Source organism: Neolamprologus brichardi, chromosome 6, assembly GCF_056152115.1.
Source record: "Neolamprologus brichardi isolate AB-2024 chromosome 6, ASM5615211v1, whole genome shotgun sequence".
In the NCBI taxonomy this organism is placed as follows: Eukaryota; Metazoa; Chordata; class Actinopteri; order Cichliformes; family Cichlidae; genus Neolamprologus; species Neolamprologus brichardi.
Window position 1 is genome coordinate 3,270,001 of NC_142109.1, and position 25,732 is coordinate 3,295,732.

Consider the following 25,732-nt stretch of genomic DNA (forward strand, 5'->3'; position numbering starts at 1 on the left):
TCTTCCTTCTCTTTGCAGCTAACCTTTAAATTTGAAAAAGCAAAAAAGCACTGCTGCCCTGAATCACACAGCAGACATTCTTGCTTGATATGCAAAAGAGAGAACTGTGTATGACTATTTTGAAAAGGAAGGACGTTAGGGAAGCTGCTTTTATAAGCTGTTGTACGGTTGTTAAAAAGCTAATTATTAGCTTTTCATGAGCACAGCAGCCTCTGTTCCTGTTGTTATGTGACTGTTTTATTTTCATGCACTTTACTCATCTGCTGGAGTGTTACTGCCATAACAGACAGAGAGGCAAGAGGAGCAGCAATGGCTTCAGCAGCAGCAGTCGCCCATCTTCTTTTTGCCCTTTTTTTCTCTGTTCAAGGTAATGTTTACATACTTATATATATATTAGTTTTATTGTTGTTTCCCATGTCAGACAATTATGTTGAAAGATGGTATATGTGACTCCATCCATATGTTATGATGCTGCTGGGTCATATTAAAATACATTAACAACAGCTTTAAAACTAGTGACCAGTGGTCTGCTGATGGTACCTTTCAGTTTCCGTCTTTCTGTATATATTTTAATGAACAATTGTCATAAAATAGAAACTGCCTATTTACTAGGCTTATTTTTAACACCCAATTTCAAATCCCTGAAAAATGCTGAAAGCAAAAATTAGATTTTTTTTCTAATTTAATACTTATTTTCTGTACAATATACAATTCAGTTTGTAGGTGTTATAATGATAATTTTCTATATACTGGCTTCCCTCTCGCCTATACTTTTTCTTACTCATCATTATATATAAAATTGGGATGTTCTTCCTGGAAAAAAAGAAGAGAGTAGGACTACATGATGCTTTTCATACTCTAAAAATGCTCAAGTATCTGTACTTCTTTGTTTTAGTCCTTACAATATGTGAGGATACACGTTTTATGAACCTGAAAGACCTGGGTTTAGTTATTCTGCTGCATAGAATTGGACCTAATAAATTTTAATTTCATTTGGGCCTCATTGCAAAGCAAATGCTGAAAGTACATTCAGGTTGTCCTTTGCCTAATAGGTAAAATGTTACATGACACTTAGCAAACACTACTAGTTTTTTATGGACTTTTGCAGAATGTTATCTGAAGCCTTATGTAAAGTAAAAACAAAGTACACAGAACTGATTATAATAAAAACTGTCTGATAATAAGCTTTTGGCTTTCTCTTATTACTTTGTGGCATGCTTTGTTGAGTTTTTTGTTCACTATTATGTTTTTGTCAAGTGTTGTTATGTTACAGTATATTCAAGTTGTGTTCTTTTTTTGTTCCTCTTAAAATGTTGTTTTATATTAATTCTTGGCCTGGTTTATTATTTCCTTTCCAATGGTCTTTTTGTATTTAACATTTTATTTAAACTCCTCCATTTTACATCATCTTTGAGTCAGGTTTCTGAGTTGTTGCTGTTATTGTTACCCCACCGCCATTCAGGTGTAATTTGGCATAACACTTATTTTTAATATACTTCTTTTTTATGCACAAACCCCCCAATTTGTGAATAGAGCCTGCTCTGCTCTGCGTGTGTCTTTGCATGTCAGACATACACAACAGTGGCAGTACAGATTAAAAATACAGTTTTACTTCTGTTCTACTGATGTTGGACCAGATCTGGAAGATGCTGTGAAACTATAAAACTTGCAGTGCCTTTTATGAAAGGAGTCCGATACGAGTCAATGAGTGAGAGAAATTCACTTCTGACTGACAGCAATTTTTTAAATGGAGTGACTAAAAGTGACTAAACTCTCATACGATGTGACAATGTGATCAAACTGGACAGTGAAACCTAAGATTAGCTGGCATGATGTAAAGTAACTTGCTACCAGCTGTTTTTGATTTACTCACTTTAGGCATTCAAATTGCCCTTCTCAGGCATCCAGAGAAGGGAGGTTTGTATGCTTAAGTAACTGAGACAATATCAGCTGTAGGCACCAATTTGAGCACATGAATGCCTACAACGCCTCTTCTCCTCCGCCTTTGGCATACAACATGTGTGGCTGTTCTCTAGCCACATATGTAAATCAGCATTAGTCAGAAGGGATCCATTTTTCCTGGCCAGTGTAACCAGATATGGTGGAGGAACACGGCGTGTTTCCACAAACCACAAATGCAACTGTTCATCAGTTTGTTGTAAAATACCATTACATACACGCATCATAGTGCAGGTCTCAAATTCTCCTATCTTCCCTTTGTGTCATGTTAATCCTTTTCCCCTGTTCTTTTGTGTCACACTTCCTGTTTTATAATGGTTGTTTTTTTGATTGAGTTTAATGTCGTGAGACATGGCCATTTCTCGTTTTGTCTGTTGTCTCCAGCTGCGTGTACTGTCTGTTATTGTCTCATTTTCCCCTGTCTGATTGTTAAAAGAACACTTGTAGCTGTGTGTCCTCTAAATCTGTATGTGCCTCTTCTGTGTTTCTCTCAGCATTTGAATTTCTCCGGCTCAATCGTCTGTGGTTCAGTTCCCTGGTTGTTCCTGGAATTTTGGATTAATCTGCATTAATCCAAAATTCTTAATTTCTTAATTTACAGTCTACTACAGTGAGGAATGTTAGGTTGAGGGACACATGGTGCTGTAAATAAGTTAGCCAGAAACTTGGCCTGAACGTTTCCAATGATGTTAAACTATAACTTTCTTCCGACCGCTGCATGTGGAAAATTGATTCGGGTCTGCTTTTCACCTGAAAGTGACAGGAACATAAGTATTTGAACACCCTGTGATTTTGCAAGTTCTCCCACTTAGAAATCATGGAGTGGTCTGAAATGCATTCCTACTTTGAGAGACACCTTTTAAAAAACAATTCAGGAAATCACTTTGTATGACTTTTACAGCATTATTTGTATTGCACTGCTGCACATAAGTATTTGAACACCTCACAATCAGCAAGGATTCTGGCTCTCATAGACCTGTTACTATGCCTTTAAAAAGCCTTCCTCTATTCCACTTATTAATCTAAATTAGTAGCACCTGTGTGAGCTCTTTAAAGACACCTGTCCACCCCACAGTCAGTCAGACTCCAACTACTACCATGGGCAAGACCAAAGAGCTATCAAAAGCCATCAGAGATAAATCTGTGGACCTCCACAAGGCTGGAAAGGGCTAAAGGGCAGTTGCCAAGCAGCTCGGTGAAAATAGATCAACTGTTGGAGCAATTGTTAGAAAATGGAAGAGGCTAAAGACGACTGCCAATCTCATCTAAATGCTGTCTCTCACAGTGGGAATGCATTGTGAATGTGAATTTCAGACACCTCTATGATTTCTAAGTGGGAGAACTTGCAAAATCGCAGAGCATTCAAATACTTATGTTCCTCACTGTGCATATGTACATATCTCTTTCTTTGGCATTGTTTTTCCGTAAACAGCAATCTGTGTTCATCTGTAAACCTTATTTTATGATAGGTTAACAAAGTTGTTAGATAAGCTGGTTGCTGGATAAGTGCCCAAGTGAGGTAGATTGAAAATCCTCCCACAATACAACTCAAATTCAAAGAGTACACTTCATTAATGTTGTTGTACAGAATAACAACACATACTGGATTAAAGGCAAATTCATGGCTTGAGTTTCCAGTCCCTCAAACATTACCTTGCAAGTCGTCTGTATGGTGAAGAATTTCTGCAACATATTAAATCCTGTTCTCTGGTGTTATTTTTCTGATTTGTGTTACAGTGGTGCAGAATAAGGCTAACTGGGGAGTGACATACGCTGCACCTAAGATATGTGCCTCCAATGGATCAACAGTGGAAATGAAATGCACCTACACATATCCTGCAGGGTATACTGTTACAAAAGAATTCTGGTGTTTTGAAAATAACAAGAACCTCAAAGACAACCCAGATTACAAAGATCGGATTCAGTACAACTGTGCTGAGAAAAGATGCACTATGAAAATGGCAGACTTGAGATGGACAGATTCCCGTGAATACAGGTTCCGTTTCATAACACACAAATCTGATGGAAAATATACTGGTATACCTGGAATCACTTTGTCTGTTACTGGTAAAAAAATTTTACTTTACTTTTTTCCCTTTTTCTTTTTCTGCAAAAGGTAGCATATTTATGTTTACAATGTGTAGACCACAAGGACCAGGCACAACCCCGATGTTTAGTTTGACTTATTTTATTTTTAGTTTGCTCGCACATTCCAGTGTTGGCTTCTGCCTTTATTGAAGTAGAGAAGGCATGATTAGATGATGCTTACCAGCTGCAATAATCAGCATTCCCTGAAACCATATCCTGAACCCGCTGCTCCACCCCTCCCCTGCAGCAGAGCCACCAACCACACCCTGCCACTGCAGTGGAGTGTGATCCAAACAGAGGGAGCAGCCAAGGAGGTAATAGCGAAGAGAGTTGACCACCCACCAGATGGCCAGGATCTCCTTCTCTATGGTGCTTTACCTGGCCTTCCACTCTCACAGTTTCCTGATTTACACAACTGGGGGTCCCCCCCCCCCCCAACAGTTGGGGCAAAACAGCTCCATGTCCAAGTCATCAGTCTGCAGAATAAAAAACACAGGGGAATCTAGGTGTTTGAAGTAGGGTTTCCCCACAGAAAGCCTTGTTAACCTGCGTCCACTGGACCAGATCTGGTACAACCTTCCAGGTGAGGTCAGTCAAGGAGCTGGTAAGCTGTGGCGGGAGTCACCAGCTTGCCCCAGGAACTGCCTAACCTCCTTTTTGGTCTTGGGGCGTGGGCAGGATGCAATTGCTGCAGTTTTGTCCATCTATGGATGCACCTGCCCACCTCCCAAGTGGTATTCCAGATACCATACCTCCCTTCGTACAACCACACACTTCTTTGGGAAAGTTGTGGGTCCAGGCACTCCAGGATCACAGCAGCCCACCGCACATGCTCCACCCAAGTGTCACTGTGGATAATAATAGTATCCAAATAGGTGACAGCACATGTAGCTTGCAGCCACAGCACCCTGTTTTTGAGGCATCGCAAGGTGGCTGGGGCCCCTGACCAAGATGAATTGAAGTGCAACAAATTGGTGCAAACTGTACGGAGTGGAAAAGGCATGGGATAATCATCAAACCATGACACCTCATTCACTTTGCATTAGTCAACACAGAACCATATATACCAATCTTTCTTTAAAAAAGAACTATGGGTATAAACCACAAGCTGTGCGACTCTTCTGTTACTCCCGTTTTCAGCATTTCAGCCATTTCTTTCTGAACAATTTGCCTTTTATGCTTAGGTAACCTGTGGGGCTGTAAATGCACCATCACGCCAGGCTGGGTTTCAAAATGGCCCTCTTTAAGATTTGTAAAGCTGGCAGGGGGGAGAACACATCTGCCAACAGCTGTTGCAATGCGGCAACATCCTCTCTCTGGCCTGTCTGTGATGGTTATCACAATGCGTGAATGGTGGAATTTGGCACCTCCGGCCGCAACTCATCTCTTTCTCATGACAACCTCCCCAAAGTGTGCAGCTTTGCTCTTAGGTCCAGAAAATACAGAGTCTCATCTTTCGCCAGGCTCGGATGTTCTCTCCAGTTTTCTTTAATCGGGTCCAACACCCCCTGCAAAATCCTGCCAAACAGTAGCGGAGAAAGTAGCGGAGAAAGTGGAGAAAATCCAGTGAAGACTTGGGGCACCTCCCACACAGCAAACAACATAGGGTCTAACCAGCGATGAAACTGCGAATCATCAGCCCATCAATATGAGGGTGATAGGCGCTAGTCCCGAAAGATTTAATGCCAAGTAATTCATACAGTTTGTGTGTTATTATTATAACACCTACAAACTGTGATTGTGCAAGACATGAACGATGTGCCCAGGGACCTGCATTAAAGGTAAAGGGCACAAAGTCGCTTTTGGGCACCCACTACTGGCACACATCTCCCCTGAATGCCCGGACGATAAATTCGGGACATTATTTGCTCCAGAGTTTTGTCAAAACACATGTCACCAGGCATCGGGTTATATTGAGCCACCTGGAAAATCATTTCCTGATGGCTTTTATGGACCAGCAACTGTGTGTGGTTGTCCATGGAGGTGAAATGATGTCGCCACTCACTCAATACAATCTGCCAATATAATCAATACAAAATACGGGACTGTCAGCTTCAGGGCGCACCACCTGATCATCAATTTTTATTACTTGATCGAAGGCTGAGTGTAGACTGTCATCCTGAGGTTAGCCACCTACTCTAGGGCCGCCTTGTGTGGACATTCCTAGGTAGTCCTGGATGGGTACGCCCTTGTCGTAGCAAATGAGTCATTTACAATCAGTGAATCTTTTATTTTTATTTCTTAATGAACACCAGTGTTATTTTGGGACTTTTTTCACTTGTCCAGCTCTGCAGGTGGAGGTGACCAAAATAAAAGTAAATGAGTCCTGTACCAAGGCGGAGCTGAAGTGTAAGAGCAGCTGCACCGGGGATGTTTCTTATGTCTGGCTCAAGAATGGAGAGAAGGTCACAGAAGAAAATCCTCACATAACCAGCCTTCAGTTTAATGACAGCATCTGCTGTGCTTTGAAAGGACAAGAAGATTACTGCTCGGCTTCACTGTGTAAGTGCAGTGTAACTGACAAACTCTAACACAAAGGGTGGATATTTTTAAGAGGAGCTTCCCCCAGTTTGATTTTTTTTTCTAATTTTATGTAAGCATTCGGCTTTTTGTGAATATACTTATTTCTATCTATTAAACAAATGATTATTGTTCCTCCAGATGCTCCAAAGCTTCCCTCTGTGACAGTGAGTCCATCTGGTGAGATAGTGGAGAACATTTCAGTGATTCTGATTTGTAGCAGTGATGCTAACCCAGCTGCTAATTACACCTGGTACAAGGAAGGTGGACAAACACCCCTGTCCATTACAAAACAGCTCAACCTCCCGTCCATCCGGCCATCTGACTCTGGAGTTTATAACTGCACAGCAGAAAATGAGCTGGGAATCAGGAAATCCAAACATCTTCATATAAATGTAAAATGTGAGTGAAACTGCTGATATTTGGAGCCAAAGAACAGTGCATACTTTACACATGACTCTAACCTAAAACAAGTTAAAGTCCATAATGAGCAATTTAACTCACTCTGTCAGTGGATTTAAGTTTCAGTCAAATCAAATTGTTGACAATTTGCCAAGAACCCCCCCCCCCCACCCCCCGTTTTCTTTTTTTATGTTATTTAAAGTCTTTGGTTGTCATATTGGTTGTCAGGGCAACATATCTGTAAGGACAAACCTGCCTGGGAGTCGGTTTATTCAGTGACTAAACTGGTGGAGCCGGTTGTCGTGAATGCCTGACTCCAACTGAATAAAAAGAGCATTACAGGTCCTCACAATCATCTAGCATATCCTGTCTCACAATATTTATAGAGGCACTGCTTCATTAAGGACGGCATATTTCACATATGTCACTTTTTAGAACCACAGTTTAGAAGACAGATGTCTATGGACTCTTTGTATGAACACCTCCCCTGAACAATTATGATCTAGACAAAGAGATTACACCCTAAAGAATGACTGAATTTGAAATGTTCTTATCCTGACCAGCTTCTCTTAATCTTATTCAGATATGATTTTATATTATTCTTCCATTTGCTTTTTTCTAATAGCCTTTGTAAGAAATCTCTTTCCCGATGAAAGAAAAAAAATTGATTTCTATGATCATAGTTAACTAACCAACCACAGCTTAACCAGGATCAGCCAATCCTGACTCACCTAGTTAATTAATGTTATGTGACACTAACACAGTCCTCTCTTTATAGCTAATTTCTGATGCTCTTCTTGTACAGTGTATATGGTGCTTTACATAGAACAATCAAGTTCTACAACAGGTAGGACCTAATTTACAGTTAACATATGTTAGCATATTTCCTCTAGATGCTCCAAAGCTTCCCTCTGTGTCAGTGAGTCCCTCTGGTGAGATAGTGGAGGGCAGTTCGGTCACTCTGACCTGTAGCAGTGATGCTAACCCAGCAGCTAACTACACCTGGTACAAGGAGGAGCTATTCCTGACCTGGCCACCAGAGGGCGTTCATCATTTCACCTCAATCAGCTCTGAGAACAGAGGAAACTACTCCTGCAAATCAGAGAATCAGTATGGACAGATCAACTCTTCACGTGTGTTTATAAATGTCCAGTGTAAGTAGACAAGTGCAATTTAACCCTATGATATCTAAATCATCATTAGTGATACACTGTGCCCTAGCCCTGCCTCTAACCCTAGATAATCTGAATGTGTAATTTCTGAGAGATCATGAAGTGTCTTGAAATGTTATCACTCAGATGCTCCAAAGTTTCTTTTTGTGTTAATTCACTGTAGACACATGGTGAAGTTCATGAAATTAGACTATGGTTTTAGTTTAATAATATTCTTAAACCCTCTTTATTGCTTGATCTGCATAAAGGTAGGAAAAAACTGTTACAAAACAACTATTTAACTAACACACCAGGCCCTCATTTTACACAAGTCTGCGAATCTATGCAGGAATAAATTAAGCAGGAGAGTATTCAGTGTGCTGGAATCAATTTTAAGTAAATACTGTGGAAACAGTAAAGTACAGGATTTCCATAATTTCAACTTACCCTCAAATTAAAGTGGCACACTCAGTCTCAGTTTATTTAGTTATTGGGCAAAACAACATCAGTGGATTTGTAGAAATAATATGTTGTCCTTTATGACAAAGTAATAGAACATTATTCTGTGACATGATTCATGGCCAAAGGGTCATCATTTGCTTTTATGAGTTACACACACTAAGCAAATATTTGCCTTGCTATATTTGTTAGTGTAATAAACAAATAAACTGTCCTCCAGATGCTCCAAAGCTTCCCTCTGTGTCAGTGAGTCCCTCTGCTGAGATAGTGGAGGGCAGTTCAGTCACTCTGACCTGTAGCAGTGATGCTAACCCAGCAGCTAGTTACACCTGGTACAAGGAGAATGAAGCACTGCCTCCAGGACCAGAGGGCAGTCATCATTTCACCTCCATCAGCTCTGAGGACAGAGGAAACTACTTCTGCAAATCAGAGAATCAGTATGGACAGATCAAGTCATCATATGTCTTTATAAATGTTCAGTGTAAGTATTCTTCATTGTCCAAAGGCTTCTCTATACTTTGCATGCTAATATAAATGAATAATCTGTATAATTTCCCAGATGCTCCAAAACTTCCCTCTGTGTCAGTGACTCCGTCTGGAGAGATAGCAGAAGGCAGTTCAGTGACTCTGACCTGTAGCAGTGATGCTAACCCAGCAGCTAATTACACCTGGTACAAGGAGAAAGAAGACTCACAAAAGGCACATGGACAAACCTTCACCATTGACAAGTTTAGTCCTGCACACAGTGGGGCTTACCAGTGTAAAGTCCAGAACAACAGAGGACATCATAGCTTGACCTTTCTCTTGGCTGTTGTACGGTTAAGTGGGAATGGCACTGGTACGCTCTTTTTCTTACTGAAAATCAAATTGTTGCCAATCAGATGCTTTACAGATGGTATTGCATGGTGGATTAGAGTACACTTGTCTGCATTCATAATTCCAAATACTGTGACAAAATCCTGAACAACATTGGCTGAAAAGCCACCTCAAACTACCACAGAGCCTCCATCGTATTTTAAAGACAGCTTTAAGGCCCTTTCACATAGGACGCTGCATGCCGATTCTTGCGGTCTGAAATGCTCTTATTTCTATTGCTTGTGCTGTGCAAATTCAGTTTCCCATTATAACACGGCATTCGTGGAAGCGAGAAGTAATTGCGCATACCAGTTGAACTTTCACAGCTGCGTGCTGTGACGTACATTCGTGTGACCATTAGAAATAAATCCTACTGTGCTAGGTTCATGCACACAACCACACAATGAAGGAAAACATTCTGTACATACCAAGTTCAGTGAACTTTTTTGACACAAGTTTCAAAATGAGAATCAGAATACTCTATTGATCCCTAGGGAAAATTATGTGGGTTACAGTGCTCCAGTAAAAACAGTAACAAAAAGACAATACAAGAAATAAGAAACAGCACAATATATACATATATATCCGACATAGCAAAATTGGTATGGTGCTGATCTGGCCCACACAATGTGCTTACATATGGCCCACATACCACAAAGAATGACGGCCCTTTGGTGGCCCAGATCTGGTTTGCCAGAGGTGTCCCACACATGGGCGAGCACAAGGCCAGTTGCAGACACACTGGTGGTCCTGTGCTGGCCCATGTGTGTGGATTACCTCTGGCAACCCTGATCTGGGCCACCAAAGGGCCGTCATTCTTTGCAGTATGTGAACTATATCGAGCCAGATGTGGCATGCCATCACACAGACAGTGCCATCTATGCCAGCCCTGGCCCATATCTGGATGAGATACATCTTATCATACCAGAAGTCAGCCAGCAGTGCCAGCTTGATACCAGATCCGGGCCAGACCTGTCTGCTATGTGGGACACATACACATAAGTCACTTACTAATAAATATCTGAATAAGAAAGAAGAGCATGTGCAAAAAGGGTGTAGCTATTGCAGTGTATACAGTGTATTAGGTGGAGGAGTTGTACAGGGACATGGCCACAGGCAGGAATGATTTCCTGTGTCATTCAGTGGTGTTTTTTGGTAATCCAAGTCTCTCACTGAACGTGCTCCTGTGGCTAGCCTGCATGTCATGGAGTGAGTGGGAGGAATCTAACGTTGTCTTTATCTTGGAGAACATTCGCCTCTCCGACACCACCTTAAGACAGTCTAGCTCCATCCCCATAACATTGCTGGCCTTGTGGATCCATATATTGAGTCTGTTAGCATCAGCAACTCTCAATCTGCTCCCCCAGCATGCAAAGGCATAGAGGATAGCAGTGGCAACAACAGATTAGTAGAACATCCTGAGCATTGTTTGACAGATGTTGAAGGACCTCAGCCGCCTCAAAAAATAGAGACGACCCTGACCGTTCCTATAAAGTGCAGTAGTGTTTTTAGCCCAGTCCAGTATATTGTCTGTGTTATGTATGTATCATTCACAATGTCAACATTGAGCCCCTGGATTGAAACAGAGGTCAAGTTTTTTTCTGGCAGGAGACTAGAATAAAACAGAAACACTGAGACTGGGATACATAGACTTGACACAGGGACCAGTGAATAAAGACAGGAAAGACTGAACTTGTTAAATGGAACACAGGGAGACATGATAACAGTAACGTACAGACCTAAGACCATAAAATACAAACTGTGCATAACGGAATGACAATAAAGAACCAAAACCTGGAACATGAACTTAGCCATATAATAATAAAAGCCTGAATGACAATACATACTAAATACAGAACTATAATATAAAGATAAAAAAAACTTGCTAAACATTCCCAAAACTCAAAACCCTGGGTCACAGACGCAGGACCATGACAGACTTGATCATTGCTGTTGCAGTCTGAATCCAGTTTGAATCCCCACACTGAAGCTGAAAGAGGAGAGGGTTTGGAGAAAAGTAGGTGGGCAAAGGTGTAGGATTTCCAGCTAAGTTCTGAAAATATGTATATTTATTTGATCTATCATTAGGTAGCTACTTTGGAAGGAAAACAGTTCTTCCATTGAGTGTTGCAGGTAAATATTTGTGGAGTGCAAAATGGTTCAAAAGTACACGTATTCATGTGTTATACAAGGTGAAACTTGGCTTTACACTTAGTCTGAAGGGCAGTAACACTTTGTTATTCTATGGTGCCAGAAGTTGGAAACATAATATAGAACAGTATATGTAACAGAGTTTTCATGTTATCCCCCTTACTCAGAAATGTGGAAAATCATTGCTGGAACAGTGATTGGCATTCTTCTTGTTATCATACTCATGTGGATTTTATTATCGATATGGTGAGTAGCATATCATTTAAATTATTTTACTTAAAGCTTTTCAGTTAGTTTAAGCAATCTTTGTTTCTTCCTCCAACTAGGAAAAAGCAGATCCCCAGAAAGCTCCCTGAGCCTACAGAGAGCCCAGGCACAAGTGCACAGGTCAGGAAGATCAATACATGTACAAAGACTAAAGCTGAAAGGCTACCGTAGTCAGTTACACATGGAAAGTATCAGAATTTGCTTAGAAAACTGACTGATGATTCATGAGAACTGTATCAGGCTTAGGCTCACAGTTGTACCGAGAATCACAAATGTGTCATGTCTACAGAAGCAACCAGTAGAGCAGAAGTGCAACCTTCAGTATGCCAGCATTCAGTTTTCTAAGAAGCAGACAGATCCTCTCTATTCCAACATCAACCCAGCTCAGGCCCAGAAGCACAAGAAAGAAGAAGAAGAGGACAACAAAATCCATTATGCTACTGTCAAGTTTGCCAGTGCCAGTGGAGCACCAAGGTAAACAACACATAGACATTATCATTGCTGTAGGATAAAGTTTTGTTGTTGAGAGGAACTTGCCAGGACAGTCATGCATCACCACTTCTTCTTTTGTTTTCATAGATTTGAACATTTGATATCACACGATATACACATCAGATTTCCTCGTCCTGTAAAGCATTAACAATGAAAAAATTTGCCAGAACATTCAAACGATCCTTTTGTCTGTGTATTCATCTGTATTTTTGTTTTAATGCTTAATGTAAATCCTGTTCATACAGTCTAAAACATGACTTACTTCACACTGTTGAGTAGATGAGTTGGTTGTCAGCCCAGTCATGTTGGGGTTTTTTTCCCTCCCTACTTATTTGCCTATGATTCCACTGAACACATTCAAACCATAAGACTGATTTGCCTGTCTACTTTGCTTTGCATTAATTCCTAGGCAAAATAAATAGTCATGAGACTTAGCCATTGAGGTTGAATCTGAAAGCCAATTCCATGTTAAAGTATCAAGTTTTAAATCAGAAATAAACATGGCTTTGGGGGTGGGCGGGTTATACAGCATCCAGAGGATGGTCTGTGTATTCAAACCCACCTCTGGCGCTGGTGCCCTACCCTCAATTTTAAATGCATATAGACACTGAGGGTTTTCGGGATGAGCCGTGCTGCTCTCTGGTAGGAAGCACCATGTTTTAAATGCACTTTAGAACAGCATGCAGCAACACTACATATGAGCGGGCAGAGGGAGGTTTGGGGTCTTCACTCACCTCCATTCTCTGTTGACCGCTGGGGCTGGGAGGTATTGGCCGTCCGATTGGGGTTCAGGATGCGGGGCGTCCCTGCTACTGCAGATATGGGGGCGGTCTGCTTGCCTCCACCCTAGGGAAAAGGGTTACATCTCATGGGTCTAGGTGTGGTTTGCCTCTCTTGGAGAAAGGGTACCTGCACCTGAGGTATAGAGTATGTTTGGGGAGTGTGATTGTGTGTACAGTGTCTATTTGTGTCTGTCTCCACGTCGGGTGAGTACTTGTTTATGTGTATATGAGGCAATGCACATTTGTGTCTGTGTGCGCCTGTTCGTCGGTGTCTATATGTCAGGTCAGGTATCAGACGCTGCCTCTCTGGGAACATCTCAGGTCCTCCAAGGCAGTAGCGGTTTTAGATACGGGCGACACGGGCGGTTGCCCGGGGTGGCATCGTGGTGCAAAAAAAAATTGCTCGTACTCATGCTGCCCCGACATCAGCCAGCGCATACTGGGGATGGCATTGGTTTTCTATCGCCCATTTGCTGGGAGTAAGGGCGCCCTCCGTTTGTGAGGTGCGCCTGCTGCTCGCGGCACAGGGAGGAGAGGGCGGGGCGGCGGGGGATTCTCTGGCTGGCTGGAGCAGCATCTAATAGCCAACTCGCAAAATAAAACAAAATAAAAACAAAGCAACAAACACGAAAAGACCCGACATCATGATACAGACTTATAATTTGAAATTCAAAATTCTATACACGAAAAGTGAGCGCGAGAGCCCTCGGTGCGCCTGCTTGCTGCTGAAGTCAAAGTAAACTTTATTGTCATCTCCGCTACATACAGTCCAGTATATAGAGAGACGAGACGACGAGGCTCGAGTTACAGCAGTGAAAGTAAACAAACAATAAATATAAGAAGAGTAAGAAAATAAATATACACTTTAGGACTCGGGGTAAAGGGATCAATAACAATTTAAAATTTATAATTTACAGTTTGATGATTTAAAGTCTCACACACAACCCGTCAAAAGGGGAGGGGCCGGCTGCTTCCAAATAGAGCACATTTCATTCATAATGTTGTAAATCCAAGCCCATTATGTATTCATGATTTGAATCCTGGGTTCAGAAATCTCAGAAATAAACCCTAGACAAAGTGAATCTGTGAACTAAGGTGTAGGTCTGTTAGATTATGTTGTGGTGATCCTCGAGTTGGGGGATTTGTGTTCATACTGGAGTGCAAAATTAAAACCAAGATGGACAAGAAAAGTTCAAAGCCATCAGGTCCTCAGTTTAGAAAAAAGAGAAAAGAAGAGGAGGAGAAACGAGCAAAAGATACAGGTAAGCAGATGTGTCATTGGATAATGGCAGGTCATCCTGAAACAATCAGAATCAGAATCAAAATACTTTATTAATCCCTGAGGAAATAATGTGGATTACAGTTGCTCCAAGAAGAAATGGTAAAAACAGTAAGAGTAACAGACTAAACTCCAAACAATACAATATGTTACAGATTTTAATATTAATTAGTCATTGTCAATTGTTGATTTGTCCTGTTCTCATTGTATGAGGAATTATGATGGCTGTTTAGTAGCCGTTTGCGAAATTCAGTATGGTTCCGACAACAGTTTTATGTTAATGTATAATCCTTAATATGTTTTATGTGTGTGTGTGTGTGTGTGTGTGGGGGGGGGGCGCCAAAGGGGGTGTTCGCCCGGGGCACCAAACGGGCTAGGACCGCCACTGCTCCAAGGTATGGAGGCCTATCTTCCCTACCTGCCGGTTGCTGATGCCCTCAGACGTCGGTGCGTTGGTGGTTCTTGGTGTCTGGGGCTGGGCGCTCACGTATGTACCAGCTCACTCCTTGTGGCCGCTTGGCGGGACCTGACAACTGTGGCCCAGTTGGGCCCCTTTGGGGGTTAGGGGGCCCTCAGGCCTCTGTCCTCTGGGCCTGGGGCTTGGTCCTCTCTGGCACTGCTGGCTGCCAGCAGTGCCCGCGGGCATGTCACTGCAGCCCCGTCTGGCTGCTGGGTGACCCTGCGTCTGAGGCTCTCCCCAGCATTTCCCAGGCGGGTGGCACTGTTGCCCCTCTGATGGTCGTCCTTGGGTTCTCGTACTATGGGGCCTCAATCTCCCCCATTCATGCCGTGAGGGACGGGGCTATGGCTCCCCACACTCCCTAGCAGATCATTACATGGAGAAACCTTTTGAATACAAGCATGCTGATCCACACAGGCGTGCACACGGGTGTTCACTGTTCATAGACACAAACTACACCTTTCTTGCTTGCTACTTCAAAGCACATTGTGTGCTGCACAATAACATTTAATATTTAGTATCTACTGTTAGCTAGTTTATTGTGATGGTGTTGTGTTTATACTACTATACTTTATCTTTTTTGTTTGTTTTTTCTTCTCTTGACAGGTCCAGATGATTTTTTTATTCAACCCCTTTCTCACTATCTCTTCTCCCCTCTGTTTTTCTTTCTCTCATTCTTTCTTTCTCCCTGTCCTATCCCCAAGTCATGCCTGTCCCATCTGTAACAACTGAAAATAAAATAAATACATAACAATAATAATAATAAAGGTTAATCAAATGGACCAATATGTCAAGACCATAATGAGTCACTTGGTAAAGTAAACCCGCTAGACATTAGTGATGTTCGATTCGTGAACGAATCGTTCAATACTCGAGAATCACTTTACTGACTCGTGAATCATGATTCACAAGCCCAAGTGACTCACTGACTCATCCCTGTTGCTGTTAGCAAACTAATTCCATTAGTAGAAATATATCTAGCTTATAATTAAAATTGTGGGGGGAAAAAACAACAGCCAGTTTCTTAACAAAAGCATTTTTGCTCTGAACAGGAAGAAAAAACCCTGAGTAGAAACCTCACATCAAGAAAATAGCTCCTCGTTTCACTGTAGCATCGCTCAGCTAACATGCTAACAGCACATTTGAGTTACTCACCCCCTCCCTTGGGTGAGTAGAGTAAGCGAATCACTCACTCACTCACCCCCTCCCTCCTGTCTCACAGCTCAAACGAGTTGAACGAATCACTCACTCACTCACCCCTTCCCTTCCTGTGCTGAATCGTAGCATAGAGGAATCACTCACTCACTCACCCCCTCCCTCCCGATTCGCAGCTTCTTCTTCTTCTTCTTGGCCCCCTGGCACACAGCTCAGTGGACCCTCGTGCTTCATACGACACACTCACTTCTCCCTCTCGGTTATCAGCTGTTGAAACTCAGAGCGTGTTACCGTGGAAGAGTCGCTCCTTCACCTAAGATGAAGTCCGATAGTCTGACTGACGCAGTATAACATTCAGTCTACACTTTGTTTTTTTGCAAAGATTATAAGCAGACTTAAGGAAAATATATATGAACTCAACTCAACTCAGGACTCGCATTCTGCTGTTGCAATAATGTAAGTTAAATAATTAGAAATTCGCTATTTCACTAAATTATTTAGATAAGAAAATATATATGTGACACATTTGAGGAAAATACTACTAATAAAAAAACAGAAAATTCTAAAGGTGTTTGTGTTTTTTTTTCCACGTGTATGGGGCAAGGGGGCGGTACTATGGTGTTGTTTGCCGGCAGTGCGACTTAATGATACGAGGAAAAATGGATAGTCGTCTAAGAAGCGATATTTGGATGCATTTTGAAATGAAAAGTGCAACACATGCACAATGCAACATTTGCAAGACAGTTTTGTCTTTTCGAGGGGGAAGTACATCAATAATGAGAAGACAGCTCAGTAGCAAGCACCCCGCAGTCATGCTACAACAACAGCACAGTCAAAACCCAGCTACTACCATTGGACAACCTAGCGGCCAGCAGCAGGAGCAACAATCGTCAACAGCAGCATTATCAACAGCGGTCACATCACCTGTTTATTCCAGCAGCACATCAACAAGTACTCAGCAAGAAAATACAAGCACACACACAGCAGGGCAAGGACAACAATCAGCAAAAAGAAGACAGAGGCAGTCTTACATGGGAGCATTTGTGTCAAGGCCCATGATGCCACTTCAGCAAAGCAAGGTTGACCAGGCTCTGGTTAAAATGATTGCCCAAGATTTTCACCCTTTTCAATCGTTGATGACAGAGGATTTAGGGAATTCACCAAGGCACTTGATCCTTCACATGTTCTTCCCAGTAGAAGTACAGTATCCAGACAGCTGATGCCGATTTGTTTCAGAAGATAAGAGCTGATGTTCAGGAAAAAATCAAGACAGCATCTGCTGTGTGCTTAACAACTGACTGCTGGACCTCCAGCACATCAACAAGTTACATGTCTGTTACATGCCACTATGTGACCGAGTTTAAGCTGCAGTCAAACTTGTTGGACTGTTTTGAATTAAAAGACAACCATACATCTGAAAACCTGGCTAGAGACCTGGAAAGGATTGCAACTGAATGGGCCATTATGGAAAAGATAGTTGCATGTGTAAGTGATAGTGCAGCCAATGTCAAGAAGGCTGTGGGTGACATTCTGCACTGGAACCATCTAAATTGTTTTGCACACATTTTGAATTTAATTGTCAGAAAGGGAATCCAGCAGTCTCAAATTCAAGAAATTATCAGAAAGGTAAAAGCAATAATTGAATATACACGCCTGAGAGAGACACAGCAGCAGATGGGACAGCCAACCAGGTGGAATTCCACTTATTACGTGCTGAAGCGGACTGCAGAAGTGAAGGATCCCCTCATTTCCAGCCTGGCCTTGGTAAATCCACAGCTGCAAACCCTGTCACTTGAAGAGTGGGAGATGGTCAAGGAAACCTGTGAGGTCCTGCAGCCTTTTGAGGAAGTGACTGTGGAACTGAGTGCCGAAAGGTATGTTAAAATAGTGTCATAATACATGTATATATTTCATGTTGTGTCATTACATTTGCCTAAACACATTTTTCAATTCTTTCCCAGATAATAGCATTTAAGATGTTTCTTACAACAGCTTACAATTAAATGTAAACTGTAAAATGGTTTTATATGACAATCTATGCTTAATGCACTGCACTGCAGTAACTGCATTAAAACGCATGGAACTATAGTCTTTCCTTTATTTCTCCTCAACAGGTTTGTTACTGGATCAAAAGCCATTTTAATGGCAAGAGGGCTGCAGAGGGTTACTGCACACAAACAGAGAAGTCCTTCCATCTATCAGCCCATCCGCAACATGGTAGACATCATCATGGCAGAAATTGTCAAACGGCTGGGGGGGGTCGAACAAGTGCGCCTGCTTGCAGATGCTACACTTTTGGATCCCAGGTTCAAGAAGCATGCATTTTTGCATGATAGACATGCAGAAGATGCTGTAACAAGAGTTGTGGGAGCTGCATCGAGGTCCTTAAGAAAATGAATAACACAGTAACATTGGAAGGCATAGAAAAGAAACAGAGGACAGAATGGGATAAAAACAAAATAAAAAAGGGTAAAAAACAAAACCTACTGAACAAACAAGAACTGGTGTGACCATTTTGGTTGTAGGTGTCATCATGCAAGCAGAGGTGGGTCGAGTATCCAAAAATTGTACTCAAGTAAGAGTAGCATTACTTTAAAATATTATTACTCAAGTAAAAGTGAAAAGTAATCATCAAAAAGTTACTCAAGTAAGAGTAAAAAAAGTACTTGGCGAAAAGACTAACCAAGTAGCGAGTAACTGTTTGAAATGTCCAATTTATTTTTTAAATAAATGTTATCAGACAAACAAAAATTAATAAATATACAAATTTTAGTATTTTCAAAAGGAATATATGTAAAAAGATCCACAAAATAAGGCACAACAATTCTAATTTTCAGATTTCAGTTTCTCACGACATAAAGCTTTTTTTTCACCAATACCTACAGTAAATAATATAAATATATAAACAGTACAAACAATTTCCAGTAACAAGATGTGCTGTAAACTTTATATTCATTTTTGCTCCAAATGGCACAGCAGCCTCAGAGAAAACATTAGAATGAGGCATCTTCATCATATGTACATACAAGGCAGCTCAGTTTACCATAAGTTGTATGGGTGTGCATCTGTTTCTGCATATTTAGCAAAAATGTGCCATTTCTTCACTCAGTGAAGTGACCATCACTTCACTGAGTGAAGAAATGGCTGAACCATTAAGCTTCAGCAGCAGTTTGCTCTCAAGGTTCTTTCTGTGAAGCTGTAACTGCTTAGCAGTGAACAGGAGTCCTGCATGACTAAGAAGTCCTTCACAAGCTCCAGATGCAGGAAGAGCTGTATTGACTTTGATCGACAGCTTCTTGATGTGAGGAACGCCATGCAATAGATCCACACCTCCAGTGAATGGACATGAAAGGTACCTCTCCAGCTCCCCTGGCTTCTGGCTTTCCTGACCCCATGGATCCATCATCTTCATCGAATAGGCCGCTGTTTCTAGGTGATGTCTGATGAAGTTGAGACTAGAGATGGCATGATACCAATTTTTTAGGTTCGATACCAATATCATAAATTTGGATATCGACCAATACCAATATGAATCCGATATAGTGTGTTTTTTAATTTTTTGTTTTTTAATTAAAACTGTTTTTTAAATATAAATAATATTTTGTATACGTTCAAATTCAAGTTTAAAAAAACAAACACTAAAGCTATTCTGTTATACCTGTATGCAAAAAATACACTGCACCCAAAATATTTCATAGTTCAGCAATACTGATCAATCTAATAAACTTAAACCTACTCCATCCTCCCTATTCTGGTATTTTAAAGAGTAAGCAACCTAACTAATAGGGTTGCATGCTCCCAGCAAAAAAAAATAAAAAATAGGGACCCACCCCCCACCTCATGATGCTTAATCGACGTAATCAACTTTAATTAGATGCAGTGTGAAAAAAAATGCACAGAAATCCATTATTTTTCAAGAATAATTAAATAGATTCAACATCTTTCTTCAACAGAATTGCAGATTGCACAGATGGTATCTTCCCAAAGGAAAAAGTACTATAGCTTACTAGGGTATATTAGACTTAATAGTTACTATATACAGTAATGGACTTCTATACATTTTACATCAGATTAAAACTTTGGGTGTAAGTTTCAGATAATTAATTATTAAAAACTAGACATTTTAAATGAGAATAAGAAAGAAAAGTATGTCTTTGTGCCCCCCTTTTCCCTGTTCATGCCCTATCGGCCCCCCTGGCTAAACTTTGCTAGATCCGCCCCTGCGCAGTTACCAGCTGTCAGCTACGTAGAAAAGGATCCTGGTGTAGAAAGTAATATTAAATAAATTCTAACAACAGATTATGAAGCTTAAACATGCTGCTGTTGTTCAGCCACTGGTTTCCTCTTTCTGTCGCAAAGTGGGCGATAAACAAACATGAGAGATGGACTCGCGACAGAAAAGCCGATCAGCTGATCATTGATCAGTTTCACGATTGAAGTAGCAGCAGGAGAGGGAGGGAGAGAGAAGAGGCAGTCGCTCCATATATCGGTTGTTAAGCTTAACGCTGGAAAGCTTTACAAACATTCAGAGATGAACTTACACACTTGCTTTACTTCTCTCTGGGATAACTTTCTCGGAGATGAAATGCCAGTTTGGTAGCAAGGCTCCAAATGCTCAACCAGACAACAGATCTAGCATGCCACAGCTGCTCTATCACGTGATGCATACTGCTCTGACGCACTACGGTTATGAGCCAAGTTATGCCATGTCGCAAGTTTTGTGAGGTGCTTTTTTGATATTTAATGGACCGGATTACATTTTTTATTTCTCTCCAATATCCAATCCAGGAATTTAGGTCAGTATCGGACCGATACCCATACTTAATATCGGATTGGTCCATCTCTAGTTGAGACTTGTAGAAAGATGTATGGTTTTCAAAAGAATTAGGTCTGGTCATTATAGTGCTGTATACACTGCCAAGCTGCGGCTGTTTGGCAAGAAGATTTGATCACACTGGAGATGTTTTTTACTAACTCTTGTTGAAAAAAATTTTGTCATTCATATACCGCACAAACAATTTGCAATGAATTCCAGATTAAGTTTAAAATAAGAACGCATGCAAGGCTAAGCAGTGCTAGCCAATGTGTCCCCCGACACAAACAAAGTAACATAGTGTACGCTGTTAAGTGCCAGGAGGATTGCCAGGATTTATACATCGGGGAAACCAAACAACCTCTGGCGAAGCGGATGGCACAACACAGAAGAGCTACCTCATCAGGCCAGGACTCTGCAGTCTATTTACACCTACAGGCCAGTGGACACTCTTTCAAGGATGAGGATATACACATCCTGGAAAGGGAGGAACGCTGGTTTGAGCGTGGAGTCAAGGAGGCCATTTACATGAAAAGGGAAAGACCATCTCTGAATCGAGGAGGGGGCCTAAGGGTATATCTTTCGCCATCTTACAATGCTATGATTGCAGCCATTCCCCAACTCTCTGTGAATGGTACTCATGGCCATTGATCAGTGGTCTTTGATCAGTGGGTTTTGATCAGTGGGTTTTGGTCAGTGGGTTTTGGTCAGTGGTTGTTGATCAATGGTCATGAGAATTTGCATAATTATGATTAAGGAACTGACCTCCTAGCCCATTGTTCCTTCAGTGGGCTGGTTTCAGTCATTATGCAAATGTACTGTGTTATGATCTAATGTTGGCAGTGTTTGTTTTATGTGTGACTCCCACCAGAGGATGGCTGTGGGTTTTTTCCCCTCTCTCTTAGGAGGTGGACACCTGGGCGTGCCTGCTGAGTAGTTGGGTGGAGTTTCTTCCTGTCCTTGGATTGGATAATTGGCTAATCACCTCCAGTACTTAACTACCAGATGACAGCCACCTGGCCCCCTCTCTCCTAACCTCCATCATCCAACAAAGAACCTGTGTTTTTGATACGTTGCTGTGTAGAGTGTCTTTGCCAAATTAATTTGCAAGTATAACCTTGTGTGTGTGTGGCGTTAGTACCTCCATTTTGTAAATAGCTGTAAATTAGTGATGGCCAAATGAAGCTTTCTGAAGCATTAAAGCTTGTATTGAAAAACGGTTCATTACTCAAAGCTTTTAAACACAGTCCTCTCTGGTGACATCTGGTGGCCAAAAATATAAGAAGCAGCTTGAATCCACAAAATAAAACCAACTGCTTCATTATGATTGCTCACTCTACAGAGTGGAATTCTGTCTGATATTGGGCCGCTGTTGTGTTTCTTTGAACGTGTATTCTTTGGTGGTTAAAAAAATGTGGTTTATTTGTTTAATAAATAATTTTGACCAGTAAACTCTCCTTGTTTAAACATGCACCATGGTTTGGTCTTTCTTTGCTTGTGACTTCTTGATGTTGGTAAATACAATAATTGAAAAATACCACATTACATATAACATAGATATAATAATGTACAACACATTATGGAGTAGGCTTCTGCTGTGAGGTCCTGCCTCCATGCACTTATGCAATTAACCGCTAGACGGGTATATTTATAAATAATATTATATTAGGGACATTTTCCCAGACATATTTTTGACCTGGGGGTAGAATTGATTGTGAAATGGAAAGGGAAAATGCTTATGAACTTGCAAATTAAAAACATGATGCATGTAAAGTAGCCCTTTTTCATTTTTATTTAAGAAGAGAATTTGTTGTAGTGTGCGATGGCCGAACCTGTTCCTTTTCGTGGAGATAATTTCTCCTGCCTTAAGGAAAATCCCTTCACATGGCACAGAAGAGGCTGGAGTGCAGAGAAACTGGTAGAGATGCAGTTATACAGTCTACCTGGGCCCCACCAACTATCAGATAAAGAGAATAAATAAATTCAATCGCTGCACATTTGGCAGACTAACATTTTCAGATTAATTAAACAATAAAATATATATTTTTACAATATTACATGTAAAGAGTCAAGTGGATGTTTTTCTAAAGTTATTTAATGATATTTATATTATGGAAGCAGATTTTTGACATTTTACCATTTTCCCGTTTTCAGATAAAATAAACACAAACAAAACAAAAGCAAACGGCCAGAACACAAAGCTGGAAAACCCACCCGATTGACAAAAATCAACTCAAAATTCTCCCACACAACAGAACCTCCTCTATTCCTCGCTTGCTCCAAATCTCTCAGTGGAATGATCAGTGGTTCGCTATCTGTCACCATCAAAACACTCCACAAATCCCGCGAATGATTCATTTCCTTATAAACCTTTGACTCAGACACCGAAGCAGTTAGGCTCTAAATTAAGCTTCGGACGTCACTGATCACGTGACTCTGGCCAGAGGAATCAAGCTTCGACACAGTGCTTCTGAAGCACTGTGTTGATTTTTTTGACACACGCACCGGAGCTTCAGCTTCAAGCGGGCCATCACTACTGTAAATAGTTTTGTCAAGTAGCAATTGTGTATTTTGTTCACCTTGTATATATTCTTCACTGCAGCAGCCTAGTAGGCGTGAGAAGCCATTTTTGTTGATTGAGTTTTCTCCGTTTTTTCATTTAGAAAGTTAGGTAAGTGAATTGTCTTTTGTTTGGTTTTCATTTGTATAGGAAAGCATACGGACCATTAGGGAGTTTTGTTTGTTATTTTTGGCACTGCTCACTGCTGAAGAAAATAAATGGCTGCTTAGCACTTTAAAAATATATTGTTGTTAGTGTTCTTGCTTTGGTGGAGCAGGAGTGGGCCAACTTCTTGTTGGGTTCAATACTCGCCTAGACTAAGAACGCAACATTAATTGGGGGCTTGTCCATTCTTTTCTTTTTTTCTTGTTGGGTTCTTTTGGTGAGTGGGCTCTTTCATTCTTTGTTCATTGCCGTTGTCGCAGGTGGGTTACCTGTGTTCTGGGTTAGCTCTGCTTTTTCTGGTTGGCAGTTTTTTCTTGTGTGGGAGGGTGTGCGTGTTAGTATGGAATTTAAATTCCACTAAGCGTGCTGTAATGCAGCAAGAAGTCCAGTATCTTCTTGACCATGGTTTCGCCCTTCCCAGTAATAGTTCTTGGAGCTCACCATCATTGCTCGTTCCAAAACCCGATCAAACCTCCCATTTCTATAACAATTACCGAAAGGTAAATGCTGCTAGAAAACCACTCTTTTCCACTCCCACGCGTGGATGACCTGATCGATCGTGTGGGCTTGGCAAACTTTGTGACCAAACTTGACCTCCTAAAAGGATACTGGCAAGTCCCATTAACCAAACGCGCATCAGAAATCAGTGCCTTTGTTACACCCGATCATTTTTTGCAATACACCGTCATGCCGTTCAGGTTAAGAAATGCTCCCGCCACCAACGACTGATGAACACTGAAGTACATGGTGTCATAAACTGCGAAGTGTATCTGGATGATATAGTGGCCTATTCATCCACCTGGACTGAACACCTCAAAACTCTCAGTGAAATATTTGACCGTTTGCGTGATGCCTCTCTGACACTAAACTTGGCTAAGTGTGAGTTTGGAAAGGCTGTTGTAACCTACCTAGGGAAACAAGTAGGACAGGGTCAAGTCCTCCCTGTTGCTGTGAAAGGGCAGGCAATATTAAACTTCCCAGTTCTGCAGACGTGTCGGGAGCTGCGGCGTTTTCTAGGCATGGCAGGTTATTATCGTGGGTTCTGCAAAAAATTCTCCGAGGTAGTAGCCCCATTAACCAGTCTTGCCAGACCAAAATCACCATTTGTGTGGTCAGAGAAATGTCAGTTTGCTTTCGAAGCTGCCAAAGCTCTCCTTTGCAGTGCTCCTGTGCTGGCCGCCCCTGATTTCGCACGTCCATTCAAGCTTGAGGTGGACGGCAGTGCTTTGGGGGCTGGTGCAGTGCTTTTGCAGGAGGATGAAAATGGCATTGACCATCCAGTCTGTTTCTTTTCCAAAAAATTCCTAAAACACCAATTGCATTACAGCACAATTGAAAAGGAAGCCTTAGCCTTATTGCTAGCCTTGCAGCACTTTGAAGTGTACCTTGGGTCCAGTCCCGTTCCAACCGTCGTGTTCTCTGACCACAACCCTCTCCAGTTCCTAACTCGAATGCAGAACAACAACCAGCGCCTTATGTGCTGGTCCTTACTCCTCCAGGACTTCAACATTGAAAGTCCTGGAGGGCTTAGAGAACGTCATGGCTGATGCCCTCTCTAGGTCATGAATCAAACATTTCATTTGGGTTTAAATGTTTGATTTTTGGGTGGGGGGAAATGTTATGATCTAATGTTGGCAGTGTTTGTTTTATGTGTGACTCCGCCCACCAGAGGATGGCTGTGGGTTTTTTCCCCTCTCTCTTAGGAGGTGGACACCTGGGCGTGCCTGCTGAGTAGTTGGGTGGAGTTTCTTCCTGTCCTTGGATTGGATAATTGGCTAATCACCTCCAGTACTTAACTACCGGATGACAGCCACCTGGCCCCCTCTCTCCTAACCTCCACCATCCAACAAAGAAGCTGTGTTTTTGATTTGTTGCTGTGTAGAGTGTCTTTGCCAAATTAATTTGCAAGTATAACCTTGTGTGTGTGTGGGGTTAGTACCTCCATTTTGTAAATAGTTTTGTCAAGTAGCAATTGTGTATTTTGTTCACCTTGTATATATTCTTCACTGCAGCAGCCTAGTAGGCGTGAGAAGCCATTTTTGTTGATTACGTTTTCTCCTGTTTTTCATTTAGAAAGTTAGGTAAGTGAATTGTCTTTTGTTTGGTTTTCATTTGTATAGGAAGGCATAGGGACCATTAGGGAGTTTTGTTTGTTATTTTTGGCACTGCTCACT

General features: G+C 41.5%; 1 protein-coding gene across 1 annotated transcript; it reads left to right on the forward strand.

Moving 5' to 3' along the window:
- Positions 1-199: 199 nt before the first annotated feature.
- Positions 200-25,105, forward strand: LOC148102402 (uncharacterized). Its single transcript, XM_087842388.1, has 11 exons — positions 200-367; positions 3,697-4,026; positions 6,709-6,969; positions 7,863-8,123; positions 8,800-9,060; positions 9,139-9,397; positions 11,912-11,972; positions 12,142-12,326; positions 17,604-17,894; positions 18,135-18,288; positions 24,257-25,105. Exons 1-11 carry the CDS (start codon positions 310-312, stop codon positions 25,103-25,105), a joined length of 2,970 nt encoding a protein of 989 aa, XP_087698514.1. The 5' UTR covers positions 200-309.
- The last annotated feature ends 627 nt before the right edge of the window (positions 25,106-25,732 follow it).